This window comes from Tasmannia lanceolata, unplaced genomic scaffold (assembly GCF_043159265.1).
Source record: "Tasmannia lanceolata isolate RefF3 unplaced genomic scaffold, GAP_Taslan_0.1 ptg000003l, whole genome shotgun sequence".
Classification (NCBI taxonomy): domain Eukaryota; kingdom Viridiplantae; phylum Streptophyta; class Magnoliopsida; order Canellales; family Winteraceae; genus Tasmannia; species Tasmannia lanceolata.
Window position 1 is genome coordinate 53587675 of NW_027518680.1, and position 18541 is coordinate 53606215.

Sequence of the window (18541 nt, forward strand, 5' to 3'; positions counted from 1 at the left end):
AGATCTTCAAGGCATATTTTCAAGAAGGAAAATTGGATACAATGGTATGAATTACTTTCATTGGACTTGATTACATAAGGTACGCTTTTTAGATTATAAATCATGTTTGATTTGGTCAAGTTAAGCACATGGTATTATATTTAATACTATATGCTTTTTGATATCTTCATATTTTCCTTTTCAAGAATAAAATTCACCATATTGAAAATGACTATCGCACTAGTCTGTGTTTCAAGGAGGTTTAATCTTTTGAAAAAATTGACTCTATGTCAATATTTAGAGAAAAGTAGAGTTTAATACTCTTACATCTAAGATAGTTGAATCTCTTAAGAAAATTGACTTGAATGTCAATAATTAGATAAAGTAGAGTATAAACTCTTACCATCTTATACACGGCTAATTGGTGAATAAGTAGGAAAGGGCATAAATAACACTTTCTTGTTTAAGATATAATTCTTGTAAAAAGAAAAAATTTATGTGAAGATATATTTAAGGTATATGAGAATATTCGCTTTTAATTTGAAATGTCATTTAGGACATAATAAAAGTGAATGTTATCCATGTATAATATAGTTAATTTTATAACCTTTTATTCCTTTTTTGAAAATAAAAAAAGAAACAAACATGAAAATGTTCTTGATAAGAACATGTATGGTTTGGTTTTCCTTGTGGCTAAAGTTGGCCTAGGCTGGTGCATACTTCTTGGAAGAAGTTAGATGCACAATATAATCAAGGAATTTTGAAGCCATGATATCCGAGGATATATCCTCGAAGATGAAAATGTTTGTATTGACTTGGGTGTGACAAGCAGTGTCTATAAAAAGACAATGGCCTATTTTGACTTAGTGGTCAAATTGAGAATGTAAGCATTTTATTCATGGGAAATCGTCACTAGTAAAGTCAATGGATAAGGAATGATTGGAATAGATTTATTCTAAGAAAATTCTTTGATTTTTCTGATATAAGTTGTTTGTTTGAAACTAAAAATATTGTAATCTTTAGTGGCACTTTTTGATAAAGTGAGAACAAAATTGTTTTAAATAAAAACAAGTGATATATTTCAAGGATAGTTTGGAAATAATCGGTTGTATTATGTTGATGTCATACAAGTAATTATATTACTCACATACTTGTTAGTATGAAAATTTTAATGTCATGATTAAGAATGATATGTTACATGTTTAATCTTGATATCATTTGGAAACTTCAAGTATGATATCACAGAATGAAACATGGCTATCATTAGAAAATGCACATGTTATTATACTTTATAAAGTATAAATTATTTTCTAAATAAATATTTACAACTATACATGGTGAGACGTATATGATCTTTAATAAAGTATATGAAAAATCATGATAAATTACATAAGTTTTGATATGCATCTTTTCTATATTATAAAGATGAGTTTTGAGATAGTTAAAACTTTTAGAAAATCAAAATAAAACTAAGATCAAGTGTCTTAGGTATTATATTAAGATAAATTACCTCTTTCTTGATTTTGTGAAAATATAATGTAAAGATGTGAAATAAGTTTTGCCTTATATATACTTAGACGAAGCAAAACTAATGAATAGGATGTTAGAAGAAATCCTACTTAGTGGATAAAGCTTTAACAATCACTAAATGTGTATAGTGTACTCTTATAAAAATTGAAAGAAATGAAAACCTAACTTAGGTTATAGGGTATTTGTTTTAAATACCCAATCATGTCTGAGAAGTTAGGAATGAAGGGTATTGTGTGCATATTCCTAGATGTGCAAATTTACATGCTTTAAGAAGTAGAACTTGATGTTCTATGTGAAGTCACATAGTTGTTAACCATTGGGTTGTAATCTTTTGAGATTAAACTCTCCTCCATCCAAAAGTTGTAAGATTTTAATCCATTCTAGGATCATTACAACAGTATAAAGAAGAGATACCCAATGAAGAAGAATGAGGAAAAGAGAAATAAAAGTGAATGTGATCTAGTTTTAATAATTTATTTAGTAGGATAAAGTAAATAATCTCTTAAACTTCCATCATGATAAATCTAATAGTAGAGTCTGATCCTTAAGATTATAAAGAGGAATTAATGTTTCTAGATTCTATTGTAGAATGGAGATAGTAATGAGGTAGACTCTCTTGTGGAAGTTCTTTTGCTATAAGTGGATCTTTAAAAAGGATCAAGACCAAGATCAAAAGATAGAGGTCAATAAAATAATCTAGCAAGATGGTTGCAAAAGATTTATAAAGGAAGCCAAGATAAGTTGTTTTGACAATTAGGCTTTGAATGCTAAGATTAAAAACCATGTTCTTAATCTCTAAGATTCATGAGTATTATATGAATGGTTGAGATTGTATCTTGGTAGTAATCTTGATAGCAATATATATATATATATATATATATATATATATATATATATATATTGAATGATTATAAGTTTTCTGAGATTTCTAGCATGAAAATAAGATATGCAAGTCATTGTATGATTTGCTCATGTCTCCAAATAGAATAAGAAATATTTGATAAGGTTATAATATCGAATGATTTGAAGATACATAATGCAATAAGTATGGTTATAGCAAATTTAAAATGCTAAAATTGTATCATTTTGGATAACATGTGATTTTGATGTTGACATTGGTATTATAGATGTCCTAAGTAATTTGTGATCAAAATCTGACATAAACTTAGGTATTCAAATGCCAAAGAGTTTTGTCATTTATAAAATGTCGGTGTTATAAATGATTTGTTGGGTATTGAAAAATGTGAGAAAGAGTAGCAGTCGTGTTATGCCTCAATATAGAAAATATCCAAAGGTTCAATCATTTGAACGTACACCAAGGTATATAATTTTGGTTCAAACCCAAAATTGGGAAGTAGAAGAATTATTTTTCAGTCTAAGTAAAACTATATTATTTGTATGCTTTGATAGCTGTTAGACCCGGTAAAACAAAAGTAGTATATAAACTTGTATGTTTACTAGAAGTTCAGGTTAAGTACATTAACATGTATGGATTTTCAAATGACTGGATAGAAATTTGAACTGTATAAATGTTTATAGTTGGTATCCTGTAATGATTGAAGGATATGAAATGCCAGTTAGACAACCGAGCACACATGAATGAGTGAATGATATGCATTCATGGTGGGGGTATATCTCCCAAGCCTCTAAAAGCAAGGATGCATAATTGATTCTATGGCACTAGAATTCAATGCATTGAGCTTTTAGGATAAAGAGGCAAATTGGCTTAGGAATTTGTTATTGGAAATACCAGTCTAAAATAAGCAAATGTTGTTTAAATTTCAGTAGTGGGTTCTTGCACTATCGAGGGCTTATAACCAAGTGGTAAGTGACTTAGGGTGGTTATGTAAGGCAGTTACTCACAGATGATGTGGTAACAATTGATTATGTAAGTCTAGACCAAAATTTGATTAAAAGATCTCGTGAGATGGTTGGTGTTTAAACGCCGTAAGGGGATATGGTTAAAGCCATTAACATATAATCACCAATGATGGAACCTTGACTCAACACTTGAATAAACATCAAGTCTTGAGTTCAATGAGTCCAAGTACATCATATGGAGTGATTGCAAGCACTATAATATATTTTATTTCTCATCCCAAGGTAAAGTGCTTGGTACCTGTAATGTTTAAAAGGGTAAGGCTGAGCAATTGAGCTCTTAATAGACTTATAACATTGTGTTGGAGTGTTTTAGTTACAGGAGCAATTTTAATAAGTTTATGTGAGTGTGGGAGTGGTGCTGCTTCCTATGAGACTTGGCTAGTCTGTAGAGCGCTCATGAAACCAAGATATAGACACAAGGCCAATACATGTGTCGGCTCTTAGAAACTACCTAATGAGATGAAAACTTATGTGTGAGATATGTCCGGTTAGTCAAATAGAATAGTTAGTTCAAAGATACATATACTATGCAATTTTAGGTAACTTTGATATGTTTTTCACTAAGTGAAGGCTCAAATTGAGATACTTTCATTTATGCGTAAGGTTTCCAAACTTGATGAGAAAACTTTCTTTGATTTTGAAAATGGTGGGGGATTGTTAGTGATTTTCAAAATGTTTTGGGTAAATTCAAAATATTTGAAAGTATTTTATCAAAATAAAAAGAGAAATTAAAACAGATTTTCAAAAAAGGGCCGGTCGACCGTGGATTGGAATATGGAAGTTCATATGATTTCCAGAAAGGTATGGCCGGTCGACCTTGGTAGCCTCGGTCGACCGCGGTTCTTTAGATCGGATAAAGTAAAAAGTCCAAAAGCATGCCGGCGGGCGACCGCGGCTGCACGAAAATCTATCCGTTGGGAGAAAAATGGACACATCTTTTCACTTCCAAATTTGAATCTTTTCATGTTCTTTTTGCTTCCCAACAGTCATGGATGATTTCAAACTCAAGGGACACTTTATGGATGATTCAAATTAGTTATATCTCGAAGATGTGCGATCTAACAGCCATTGTACAAACCAATCTAAAGGGCACTTTGATGGGATGCTTTTCACATTGAAAAGACATCTATGGCTCTATAAAAAGAGTAGAAAATCTGTCATTTCATAGTTAGTTATTGCTAGATCTTTTCTCTTATAAAATCCTCTCCTCTCCTGTTCTTAAAGGTTGAGTTTTATACAAAACAGTGCATTAAATACTATTTTTCTGCAGAAACAGTTTTAGTGAATTTATCTAAGGCTTGTAATTCTTAAAGGGCATTTTGGGTTTGATTCCGCTTGTGCAAAGCGTCGTCAAACATTTGTAGGATATTCCTACAAGGCTTCATTGTATCTTGGAGGCAATTCACGGATCCCCTTTGCACACTAATGGTGGGGGCGAAATTAGTCTTAAGAAAAGCGATTACATGCCTTGAAGCATCATTACTTGTTGATCTTAAATCTCCATCAGCCACAGATTCCACCAACAATTTTTTCTCCCTTTGTTAAAAATAAAGTTACTTTTAAGGCAAAAGGTAGAGTAGAGAGGGGGTGAAAATGCTAGATACTTAGTTTGGTTGTCATGGAAAACCAAGGCATGCAAGAATTGTATAGTTTGGTTGTCATTGGAAACTATTTGAAAAATTACAATAGAATGTTTGGTAAGATGGAAAAGGAAAATAAACAGAACATGCTTGCCACCCAAAAGGTTAAATGTGGGCTGTAAAATTAGTGGATCTTGCACATTGCAAAGAAGGATTTTAAGCTTATGCAACCCATTATACTCAACTCAACTCAACTCAACAAAGCCTTTGTCCCAAACTAGTTGGGGTCGGCTAAATGAATCATTTAGAAAAATTTCATGAAGAAAGTGAAAGAAATCTATCCAGCTCTAATCCTGGCTCTAGTTGGGTTCTTCTACGTGGATCATTTTCTTCCATTCTATCGTATCCAAGGTCATGTTCTCTGTTATGTTCCTAGCTATCAAGTCTTTCCTCACTGTTTCTACCCATGTTGTTTTAGGTCTGCTCCTACCTCTTTTTACTCCACCAATTTGGCACGTGTCGCTTCTTCTCACCAGAGCATTCAAAGGCCTACTTTGGATATGTCCAAACTATCTTAAGCGGTGCTCTCTCATCTTCTCCTCAATTGGTGCCACCCATTATACAATCAAAAGATATTCCACGCCCTATATTCACAAAAATCGTATGTATAGCTCCCACACATTAAACAACCATTAGAAGCAATCAAGTTTTTACCAACCATTACAAGATTGAAACATCTCCACACACATAAGATTATAATATTAAAAGTAAAGGTAAATATAGTCTAGCATTAGTGCTCAGTGATGAACCCTATTTCAATTTAGGGGTGCAACTCGGGTCGATTTTTGGAAATTCGGGTTGAGCTTTTTCCTTAAAATCAGGTCGGGTTTGGGTTGATTCCTATTCATATTTTGACAGAAGCTCAACCCGACCCGACCCAAGTTGCACCCCTAATTTCACTGCATGCACTAACCCAGAGTTGCCTTCAATGTCCGAGAGGGCTCAAAGACGATACGTTGAAGTTCTTGAGGAATATAACCCACCTTTTAGACAAATGCTAACAGCTCTTTTACATCAAATCCACTGGTCTTGACGGCATAAGCCAAACCATTGATGTTGCCATCGACCTTCTCAATGGTCTCTTCAATTGCAGAAAGGGATTGTGATTCCTTTTATCGCTTTGATTATTCACCCCTACCACTGTCTAACATATGAGATCGTGTACTACAACCTCTACCACCATCTTCGGTAGAGGCGACATATTAGCCCCCCTACCATCCTCTCCCAATGGATGAATTCTCACCAGAGATAGTGTTACGTGCATAAATGGGTCCCACCTTAGCTGAAATAAATCAGTTTAGTTGTTTGTTACTTTTAGATTTGCTCTCTTAGTTGTTTAGTAGAAGTATGATTCTTAGAGAAAAGGGTTATCTAGATTAGGGTTTTTCTATAAATAACATGTATGAGCCTTTCTTAAATTCAATGAAGAAATCTATTTCAGAAAGTGTGTTTTTCTGCACAAAGGAGGACTGATCCTTCCCTGAAATGGATCAAGAGGTCGATCTTCCTTTTAAGAAGATCAAATCCGTTGCGAACCGATTCGGGTTCGTAACATATAGGGTTTGAAGGGAGGTCGTCCAAAATCCAAGAGCTCAGTGGAATGTGTGTATGCAGAAGGATTGTAGCTAGTCCTACTCTATTCTCATGTTGAGTGGTAAGGCAGATGGAGTCATGGAGATAATATATAAGACTGCATGTTATGGCAGAAACAGAGATGATTTTATGAGTATGGCCTATTCAGTGCCCAACCTTCAAACAACGTGGGCCCAAGTATTTTTTCGTTAAAAAAAAAACACATTATAAGGTGTATACACATAGGTGCAGCTAGTTTTTGAAAAATATAGTGAGGCCTACCTTGTTCAAAGATCTAAACCATAAAGTTGTTGAACCCTAAAAAGGGTTAGTGTTTAGAGAGAGGGAAGGTTGTGGGCTCCACCAAGGGTTCATGTTAAAATGGGGAGAAGAGAGTACTCTCCTTTTGTTGCTTTTTTTTTTTTTTTGGGATACCTTGTCCGGTATTATGTATTTTTGCTTATGAATTCTAAGTTATTGATGTTTATAGATGTATTAGTCAACTATGTTTTTGAGGAGCCAAAGATTGCAACCAAAACTGATTTTCAATCAGATATGGTTATATACAAAAACAGCACCTAAGATTTATTTTTGAATCCATTAACCACTATTTGAGAATAATCATAAGATTATATAATATTTAGCTTCTTTGGATGCTACTCAAAATAATTTGAATACAAGTTTGTTAAACATTATTTGCAAATGAGGTTACTAATCAAAGAAGAAATAACCACTACTTCTTTGCATATGAAGTTATTAATCATTATTGCAAATGAGAAGAAATAATATTCAGAATCTTATATGTGAATACTGGCCATAACAGTTCTATATCTTAGTTAATGGCTTCCAATGTGGCCTTAATGCTCCATTCACAAATAAGATTAGGGGAGTGATAAATCGACTCCCAAATATCTTAAATCGACTCCCCATGTATCTTTCTCTCTCCACTTTCTCTCTCTCTAACCCAGAGGAGAGAGAAAGACACATGGGGAGTCGATTTAAGATATTTGGGAGTCGATTTATCACTGCCCATAAGATTAATGTTAAATAATCTTATTTACAAATAAGGTTAAATTTTCGAGATATTTAGAAAAAATAAGGATCAATTTTGGTAGTATCCAAAGAGGCCCTAAGACTTCAATCAGGCATGCATAGTTTAACTGATTTAAAGAGGATTAGTGAGAAAGCAGTCACAGATTTCAGAATTTGAATACAAATCTACATGTACTGAGCAAATAATCAGTTTTCAAGTTTTACATAGATAGAATCAACCACCCAAATCATGTTTAAGTAGGAGTATTTCCTAAAAAATCAAAAAAAAAAAAAAAAAAAAACTGACCTGATAAAAATCATCACAGACAACTCTGCATTTCTGCTTCCTTATAGATATAGCAACAGCTTCAATTAATCCCACAAATCAGAAGTTACAAAACCTATGAGATTCCAAATTCTGCTGTCCTGTCTAATTTTTTAATGACATCCCATGAACATGTATTGTACATTTGATATTGATAAATGATACAAAATGGGTAGTAAGTACTTGTTACCTTTCAGAAAATTCCACTGAAAATCATTTGATTGAATAGTTGCCTCGGCTCATTGTTGTTTGAAGAAACCCTCCACTTCAATTGGCCTTTTTCACGAAAAGCAATCATGAGATAACAAATCAAGTGTTTCACTAAGATTTCGAATAGCTGTCTGATTTATCCTCGGCCTCTACCATTACTACATGCATAGCCGCCGGGTCAAGATCCCAGCATCCATCCAGCAAGTTATTTGTTTCCTCTCCTTTAAGAAACCATGACGGCACTTGGTGGGAAAACCGAAACATTTCACTCCTCGGAATCCATTGAATCATATTCCGACTAGTATCCCTTTCAAAAACTGTCTTGAACCCAACAGATTTAACAAGAGGAGCAACACAAGCTCCAAGCTCCTCCGTGTAATTCTCAAGGACCTCAACCATGTCATACTCGTGCCTAACCTCATCTGGTGTGGTTTCATCCCAATCACTCGACCAATTTTTGTAAACAGCCCAAATCTCACCTTGCTTGGGATAGATTTGGACAAATCCTCTACTGGTTTTTTCTACACCAACGACATGAGAAAAAACATTGACACTGTCAATGATTTCGAATCTTCCCACCCTGAAATTCCCGCATGTTTTGGTAAACCCGGATCCCACCCAATTTATTGGCGCAAACTCACTGTTGCTTTTGGCATTCAAGTAACTGACATGAATTTCGAAAGGCTTCACGGAGATGACCTTGCGAATCAGAGCATACAACCGAGGCATCCCATCATCGTCATCATACAAAGCCCATATCTGTGTTGGTTTGAAGCATTCCTCCAAGCGGTTCTTATCAAAATCATAAAAATCGGGGTCGGGGACGTTTATTGAGATCGATCTTGGTTCATCCTGCCCTAATTGGTTCCCATGAACAACACCTAAGTCAGCTACTCTTGGCATTTCTAGGTTATTACCATTTGCAGAATCACCATCTTTAGTCTCAGAATTATCCTTCTCATGGGAAGCTGAGGCTGAAGCTAATTTCATTTCTTCCAATTTCTTACGAATCTTGGTTCTCGCCATTTCAATTAGAAGCTTTCGAGCATCAAATGCTGGCGCAATTGAACGCGACCCAACTGTACTGGATACATTTCGATCACTATTTGCCATTCTTGATTCAGATTTTTCACAATTAGCAGTTTTGGGTGCCGCTACTTCTTGGTTGTTGGTAGAAATCCCTCCGTCAACTTTCATTCTCTTCATTGGCCTATCAGCTGTGGAAACCATACGAACTGTATCACCGCCCTTATTGGAACCCGAAACCATGTCCGCAGCTACATTGCCAGACATTTTCTTACGGGAATCCTTGCTCTTAGCAGTAGTATTCTTCTTCTCACACGCTCCTTTTATGTTGTCACAAGCTCGATGGACAGCACTATTAGCCGCAGTAGATGGTGTATGGGCACTCGCAACAGTACCGGACGTTCCATAAAGTGGGCTCCAGTGAAGTATCACATTTGGATACTCCGAAACAAATTGAGAAGGAAATCCGGAGACAGCCCTCGCAACAAAAGTTGTATTATTATCGCTCGGAATATATGTAACCCTAGTGGCTTCATTGCTATCTTGCCTTTTTTTCTTTGAAAATGACCCAGGAATAAATGGGCTAGTACCATTGACGGGTACTTTTCCTGTTTCTACCGCCATGAAGATTCTACGACAGTTTTGACAGCAGAGTCTGTTATTCAGATATATCCGCAGATACTCGAATTGCACTTTGCATGAACTGCATGCCGTCCAAAATGTCTGAGGCTTCGACTGTTTATGAGAGATCGGTGATTTTGATTGATTGCGAACCACATTAGAGTTTTGTGACTTTGAATGGTTATGAACCACATTAGAAGCCGGTGACTTTGAATGATTGGGAACCACATTAGAGGTCGGTGACTTTGAATGATTGGGAACCACATTAGAGCCCGATTGATTAGGAACCACATTTGAGGTCGATGACTTTGAATGGTTGTGAACCGCATTTGAGGTCGAAGGCTTCAAATTATTCCGAGCCAAGTTAGAGGATGATGACTTCGAATGATTGTGAACCACATTAGTAGTCTGATTGCCACAAGAGTTTGATGATGGCTTTCTCCTCATATCGTAAGCCTTTCTTTTAGCATTATCAGATAATGTGCTCCACGCTTCGGACACAAACTTGAAAGCCCCCTCTGCTCCTACCGTTTTGTTCTTATCAGGATGGAGTATAAGAGCCAATTTCCTATACTGTTTCTTAACAGTATCGTTGTTCGCCGATGGGCTCAATCCAAGAATCAAATAGAAATCATTTTCTCCGTTGAGTCTAATCTCTGAAGCAACGTAAACATCCAAGGTGGCCAACATCTGAGATATGCCATCCAATTCAGGATACAAAGTTTGGGCCTTTATGGCATACTTTTTTGCAGCAGTGAAGTCTTTTTCAACTATTCGCTTCTCGGCACACTCCTTAGCTCTAATAGCCTCATCTTTGTTGCAATCCATATCGAAAAAAATTAAAACCTAACACCCCAATTCGAGAAAAACAACTATCACCCCCCTAGATACAACTGATTTATTGTAAATTAAAACCTCATCTTTGTTGAATACTTCGTGCAAGCTGAGAATATGAAACTGGCTGCAAAGAACAAAAGATAGTTATTACTGACACCATATGTGCCAAAGAAGTGACAGAAAACAGGATCCACATTAATTCAAACTAAGCAGAAATAGTTACTTAGATGCTAATATATACAGGAGCAAAAGAAGTCACAAGAAAAGCAATGCATGCTAATTATGGATCAGCACCAAGAATCCTTGATAAAAACACCTTTTTCTATTTCTATACAACTAGATATAGACGGCCTTAGGAACACTCTCCAACCCAGATGTAAAATGATGGGTCCAGTCACAAACTTAGATCTCACTTCATTTAAGTTGGAAGACATATTGTATGAGACTTGAAGCCTGCCACATTCCACCGAGTTTTAAAAGAGAACATCAGTAATATTTTAAATATAATGCAAAGTTATCTGCCAACTATTTAAACCTATTAGACAGAACTAAGAGGTTCACCTAGATGAGTAATACTTGTAATAATCCTATTAGAAAGAACTAAGAGATTCACCTAGCTGAGTAATAGTTGTGATTCACTACTGGTCAAGGAAGCTAGCCAGATTGAGTTGGAGAAAGTCTGAGCATCTACAAAGAAAACATCCATTAAGTTCACATGGCCATAAAAACAGACCAACATTTGACTGTCATTCATGCCAACATGTAGAGTCTTTAGATGCTAAAAAATCTATAAGAAGGGCACTCCCCAAGTTCACAGGGCTAAATTGGTGAGTGGCTAACCACTAGAGAAGCAACACTAGATTAAAACCTTTATCAACTATTTTCATAACCCTGATACCCCAAATACTTCCATAGGCCCAAGGTACCATGTCTGACATGATTTGTTACCGGTATTCGATACTGCATGGATACTTCTGTATGTCAAATTAACCATCACATTTAGTGTTGCAAATTTGCAATTAAAATCTCAAGTGAGCTTATAAAAGCTATAACCAGTGCAGCATTAATTTATTTTTTCTAAAGGAAAATGATATGGAGACCCAGAATAGGACCTAGCAGAGGACCTGGAATGAGAACATGCCATGTGTTCAATAAAAATTTACTTTTTGATGATTTCCCTAAAATTAAGGGCTGGCTCACTTCACTTGTGATGTTGTGGCGTGAATCAATTTGCTAGGTCCCCTTTTAGGTCCTATTCTCGGTTTCCCTAGCATTACTCTTTTCTAAATTAAATGTAGTTATGTTATCATTTGTAAATGTTTTGTACGATATCTTATGGCATGGGATACATCAATCCATGGCAATGTCCTGGATTTTGGAAAATTCTGAGTCATATCTCCGCTCGTTGTATCCATATCTGTATCAATAGCCATATATTGGCATCATAGCCAAAATATATGGCATAAAATACTGCCTTGGTCCAACGACTCCAACCTGTGGAGGAAATTCTCCTCCTAGAGTGAACGGCAGAAAGAGTGAGGAATTAGATTTACGAACAATGAGAGCACTTTCTGTAAATTGCAAGGTTTTCTTTTTACAAATATAATCCAAGGTCACAGAGTTCCAATAAGAAGTTCTATCCACCCTTCCTGGTTTTAGAGAGCAACATAGGCTACTCAAGAAAATCCAATGGGCATATTCGCTGGCCCAGGGGGACCTGGTCTATAACAGAGGGAGCATTCCCATAACGACTTATTAATTGGATTGTCTATGAACTGTAAACATGGACCAAAATAATCATCCATATTTGTTGGATTGAAGTTAATCCATACTTTGTCCTGCCCTCCTCTGCACTGAGCAACAGGGTCCAAACTCACTATATAGCCATTAAAACAGACTGTTTCAAAATACAGAAACTTTTCCTAGAGGAACTGTAGCATAACCAATAGCAGAAAGGACAGATAGTGGACACAAACCCAACAGTGTAACCATGTCTACGGTATTAAAACCTAAAAACCCAATTCCAAAAACAAAACTATCACCACCCTACCACTCCTAAGTCTCAAGACCCAATTCTCAAGACATGGATATGAAATCCAAGTAGAGAAACATAGAAATTCTGCAATTTTCCTTGACAAAAACAACCAAATTTGCGGCTTTCTAGGGTTCCAATTTCATAGAAGTCCAAAAACAAACATCAAACTCCATACTGAAAATCTAACCCTGAAAACCCAATTCTCATAAAACATCTATAACAACACTTAAAATTTCAATCCTATAAATCCAATTCCATGAACACACCTACAACAAGCCTAGAAACCCAAATTCTATAAATCCAGTTCACACAACACAGCTATCAAATCAATAAATTGAAGCAATCAGTGCATAATTTCGTTTGAAACAGATGTAGGATTTGGAAATAAAAATTCAAATTCTCCATGGTGATTTGTTTAATAAAAAAATTACATTTTCAGTTCCTCGGATCAAACACCTTTCTAGTATAATTATAACAACTAGACTTACAACCTGATGCAGATCATTTCCATAATTTTTAACCCCAAAACAAAACATGTAATTTTTCACTTTCAGCCAAAAGAAAATGGACAAAGAATTAATTAATCCCCCCAAAAGGTCCTATAATTTAGCTAAAATTAATAACTCAATAGCCTTAATTTACTTCAAATCCCAGAAAGAAAAAATAAACTGAAACAAAACCCATATCAGACCCAAATCAAAAGAGAAAAATCAACACCCAAAAACCTCAAAAGATCAGATCTTGATTTTTCTCTTTAAAACATAAAAAAATCCCAATTTTTCCTTATATAGAGCTTTAAAAAAAAACCCAATAAGCTTATGAATATTGACTAATATTTAGTGCAGAAACTTACAAAGATTGGCAAGGGATATAGAGATGAAGATGAAGAACAAAACCCAAATCGCCATTTCCTCTAAAATCTCTGCAAATCCGAAGGGAATTTTTAAAAATGCATAAACAAAGCCTTTATAATAAACAAAATAGAAGAAAAAGAAGAACAAAAGATGGTGGAGAGAAGAGGAGAAGTAAATGGCTGGTGTGTCAGATTCTTCCACCATTCGCCGGCCAAAATTCCGGCAGTGTGACAATAATCCGGTGTATAGTTTATACACCATACTTTCAGTGTATGCACTTTTCACCACCGTTGAACTATGAACACTAGTGGGCCCAACCATTCAAATCAATGGTAGGCATCTGCCAACATAAAGCATCAGAAAGGAATTTGATGTTCTATATACTAGAAATTTGGTGTGTGTATGTATATTATGATTTGGTGTATGAGCTGAATTTTTTGATGTGTCTGGCCCACTTTGTGAGTGGTGGGTCCCACCCATGTGTAGCTAATGTTATCATGATCGAATGGTGGGGAATGGGTAATGCACTGAATTTTGGTGTATGCATTATTTAATTTTTAGTTGGAATAGATCCGATGATTCCAAGGGAGAAACTTTTCAATTGATGACTGGATGGTGATGAAATTGTGGAGCCCACTTGGTCCCACCATCTCTTTAAAGGTCAAAAACAAGTGGGCCCCACTTTTCATCACCGAAAGTGATCTTTCACCGTTGGTGTCCAACACCGATTCTACTACCTACGTCCCTATTCAAATGTTTGAATAATAATTAAGAACACACTAATAATACTAAGATGCCATGTGAAATGACTTATTTGACCTTATGAGTTTGTCTAAGAATAAAGGTCAAAAGGGCAAATTTAGTCTTTTCAACTCGTTTAGATTGAATAGTTGCCTAAGGTCCGCGTTGTTTGAAGAAACCCTCCACTTCAATGGGGTCCAAGACACACATGGTGCATGGATCGGGTGATGAGAGCCGTCGATCTTGTGGATCCCGATGTCTAATCGTTGAGATCCAGTTACTCGATGGATCTGGTGATGAGAGCCGTTGATCTTGTGGATCCCGGTGTCTAATTGTTGAGATCCAGTTGCTCGATGAAAATTGAATGGTTAAGATCTTTTATGATAGAAAACAACCAGGCAGAAAGTCACTTTCACGATCAATGGTAACATGCAATTTAAATGGTGTCCACAACACACTAGATGCGAGGATCTGGCAATGAGAGCCGTCGATTTTGTGGACCCCGACAAGAACGTTCTGGATTGTCTGATCCTACATTGAAAAGAGACCCAGTTGCTCGATCTAGGACTACAAAATTGTGTGGTCAGGATCTTTATGATAGAAAGCCATATTCACTATCAATGGTATCATGCAATTTTTGGGTCCCACAAGACATGAATGTGAAATCAAGATCGTTGATCTTTTAGAGAATCATGAATGTGAAATCAAGGCCATTGATCTTTTCACATCACTATCTTACAATGGGTATTCTGTTGGATCATTCGAACCAACCATCTGGTAGGCCCCACCATGGGTAAGGGTAAGCCATGATATGATCAATCTTAACCGTATAATCCATGCCGCTCGATTAGAAGATGGAAATGGTGTCATGTGAACGGTTAAGATATCGCTATACAACATCTACGGTTGAGATCTCGCTATACAACATCTATGGATATTATATATGATCAGTGGGCATGTAAGCTGATCATTCAAAAATGGACAAGCTGGAAATAGTCTCCATTGGATAATCCTAACCCTTTGATTTATGGAAGTTACTACGCTGCCATCTTTTACACTTTTTGAGCCATCAATTTTACACCAAATATATTGGATGGTTAGGATCATCCTATAAAGAAGATTTTCTGACAGCATTTCCACTGTGTGGAAAACAAATGAACAACTTAGATCACCTAGATAGGTGGGCCCCACTCTACTTTTTTTGGGTGTGTATTTAAAATCAAGACCATTGATCTTGTAGAACATCATAAGGTGACCCAGATGGTCTCGGTCCCATCCCAAACGGGCATCCTGTGGGCAGTAGGAGAAAAAGTAGGGGGGGTGAGTTGTAAGAGATGCGTAGAGAGTAGACCAGGCAAAATCAACCCGTGCCGGCGAGTCTACCCAATCCGTACCCGCAAATTTGCGGGTACAGGTTGACATGTGAGTTACACAACAAAAGTAACCCCCAGGTCACCCAACCCGCCAAAACAAGGGCCGGGTCGGGTGAACACGCGGGTATCCACATTTCCTTATTCACCGGAAAAAAGAAAAAGAAAAAAAAGGGTAGTGATAAATTCACCCCCTTCTATGTTTGGATTCACCCTCTAAATTTCAAAAGGGACAGTACAACCCACACCATAGGATGATTCAAACCGTCCATTTGATGGGCCACAACATAAATAGGTTGTGCCCAAAAACTCATTATCATAGGTTGATTCTAACCCTCCAATCTAAAGAGGGACTTACATTATGGGAACTTCTATAGAGCGGATGGTTGGGGTATTCCTATTGAAATGATTTTTGGGGCACAACCTATTTACGTTGTGGCCCATCAAATCGACGGTTTGGATCATACTATGGTGCGGGTTGTACCGTCCATTTTGAAAATTAGGGCGTGAATCCATACATAGAAGGGCCCAAAAAAAAAAAAACTCTTTGACAAAAAATCCCACCCGAAGTGGGTGCAAAGTCACCTAAGAGCTGATCTGTAGGGATGCGGGTCATGTTTGACCCAACCAACCCGTTTAACCCGCACCCGCATGACCCATGGGTAACCCAACCCAACCCAACCAGCCCGTTTGCCAGGTCTAGTAGAGAGGGAGAGACTTGAGAGGATGGAAGGAGGAAACATGAAAAACCTCGGAGCCAAGTACACGGGGTGGAAGTGGACCCATTATTAAGTGTCTTCCTTTTGAGAAAGAGTCTAACATACCTTTCTTTTGACCATCTTACTAAGCAATTCAGATCTATTCAAAAGCCTATTATTAACTCCCCCAAAACATACCTCTTGCTGCCAAACATAACCAAGGACCGGCGGCGTTGAAATTTTCTTTGATACGAGGGAAGACCTTTTATTTTGGGAAGTAAAAGCCTTGTAAAATAATTTTTTATGCCTCTGACGAGAATTTTGTTTTTAGCAAAACGTGAGGCAAAAAATATGGTACGAGAAAATTCAGGTTTAATACAGAATTGTTTAAAAAAAATGCACTGTCAAATAAACAAAAACACGAAAAATATAGGGAAATGATATATCCGCCCCCTTTTGATTACCAGGAACACCCCCTGTCAGTGTATCAATGACCAAAGAGAGGCTGTTGTACTTATGTCAGAAGAATTCAATGCCACTGATTGCCACTGACAGGGGGGTGTTCCTGGTGATCAAAAGGGGCGGATATATCACTTCCCAAAATATATGCTTAATATGTTTAATTTTTGAGAGAACATTTCCTACACACTTGTGTAGGTAAGTTACCTATACACTAGCTTAAAATACAGTGGGGGCCCACATTGTTTGGGTGATCCAAACAATTCATTTGAATGGTCCTCGTATAGATAGGGTGTCCACAAAAAATCAGATCCATAGGATCATCCTAACCCTACGATTTGTGGAGGTACCTTCACAAATTAGTCCATTTTTTGCCTCCATAGTTTGAATGGTTAGGATGATCCTATGGATCTGATTTTTTGTGAACACCCTATCTATGTGAGGATCATTCAAATGAATGGTTTGGATCACCCAAACAATGTGGGCCCCCACTGTATTTTAAGGTAGTGTGCAGGTAACTTACCTACACAAGTGTGTAGGAAATGTTCTCTCTTAATTTTTTATCATTTACAAAAGACTAATGTTAGGGAAATTGGTTTTACAACCTAGGAAGGAACTGAAACAATTATGTTTCTACCACCACATCACAATTGTTCCTTTGTTTTAGAAAAATCACACACATGGTGCAATTGTTTGTTTCTTGCATCGTTCTTACTCTAGGTCGCCATTTCATAGTTCTTATATGTTTTGATGTGGATGATTTTTTAATCTTGTCACTCCTCTACCAAATAAAATAATATGCTGATTTTGATGAAACTTATTTCTACGGTATGCCACAATTCCATATAACCAAACTCTAGTTTTACGATTTTAAAGGCTCTTCACTTTACATTACTAAGTACACAGAAGAAATTGCACCAAGTAGATCATGTACTCATCGATGGGTTAAATATTTAATTTTTCTGATCCATTCATCTTACACCAAGTAGATCATAGGGCTAAGATCATTTTATCAAGAAGATTTTTGGGCCATGATCTACCTATGACGAGGACCACGATAGATCATATAAATAAGCTGCCCCTGTTCATGATCCATTCCTAAGCACCAGCTGGTTGTAGAGAGTAAGGGTGCAACTCGGGTCGCGTGGGTCGGGTTGAGGTCAACCCTAACCCAACCCGAGATAGCATTCCCTCAACCCTAACCTGACCCAATCCAAGCCTCAAGTTGGCAATGGACAACCCTAACCCAACCCACCTCCAAATCGGGTTTGGGTTTGGTGTGGGTTGCATCAAGTTGGGTTCGGGTTCATCTAGGGCCAAAAGAAAAATACAAAGAGAAACATAATCCTAAGAAATCCATGAAAAGTTAGAGGATGGAGGTCGAGTTCGGGTCGGGCCGGGTTGCTAAGGCCTCAACCCTAACCCAATCCAAAATAAAAATCGGGTCGGCTTTTACCAGCCCTAACCCAACCCTAGCCAAAATCGAGTTGAACCCGTCGGGTTCGGGTTGAGCCCGACCCAAGTTGCACCCCTAGTAGAGAGAGAGAGAGAGAGAGAGAGAGAGAGAGAGAAGCCTCAATTCCAATTACTATAGTTATAGTCACTGGTATTGGCACTTTTTAGGAGATGATAAATGAATGTTTTACCCCCTGTTCCCCTACTAGGAGAAACATTATTTTATTTTGCTATAAAGGCGTGGATTATTTTTCATGATGATCCAAAGGGCTAAGA

General features: G+C 36.8%; 1 protein-coding gene across 4 annotated transcripts; it reads right to left on the minus strand.

Annotated features, from left to right (window-relative positions):
- Positions 1 to 7954: 7954 nt before the first annotated feature.
- Positions 7955 to 13931, minus strand: LOC143855859 (uncharacterized). Of its 4 annotated transcripts, XM_077365918.1 has the most exons (4): positions 13542 to 13931; positions 11267 to 11340; positions 10970 to 11106; positions 7955 to 10777 (listed from the first exon to the last, which is right to left on the minus strand). In XM_077365918.1, exon 4 carries the CDS (start codon positions 10642 to 10644, stop codon positions 8281 to 8283), a length of 2364 nt encoding a protein of 787 aa, XP_077222033.1. In that variant the 5' UTR covers positions 10645 to 10777; positions 10970 to 11106; positions 11267 to 11340; positions 13542 to 13931; the 3' UTR covers positions 7955 to 8280. The 4 variants fall into 4 exon arrangements, with proteins under 4 accessions (XP_077222033.1, XP_077222037.1, XP_077222043.1 ...); XM_077365922.1 differs by lacking the exon at positions 10970 to 11106; XM_077365928.1 differs by lacking the exons at positions 10970 to 11106; positions 11267 to 11340 and having other exon boundaries at positions 7955 to 10773.
- Between the last annotated feature and the right edge of the window lie 4610 nt (positions 13932 to 18541).

Coding starts and splice junctions, on each gene's coding strand:
- LOC143855859 (XM_077365928.1), bottom strand. CDS start 10,644: ATGGATTGCAACAAAGATGAGGCTATTAGAGCTAAGGAGTGTGCCGAG.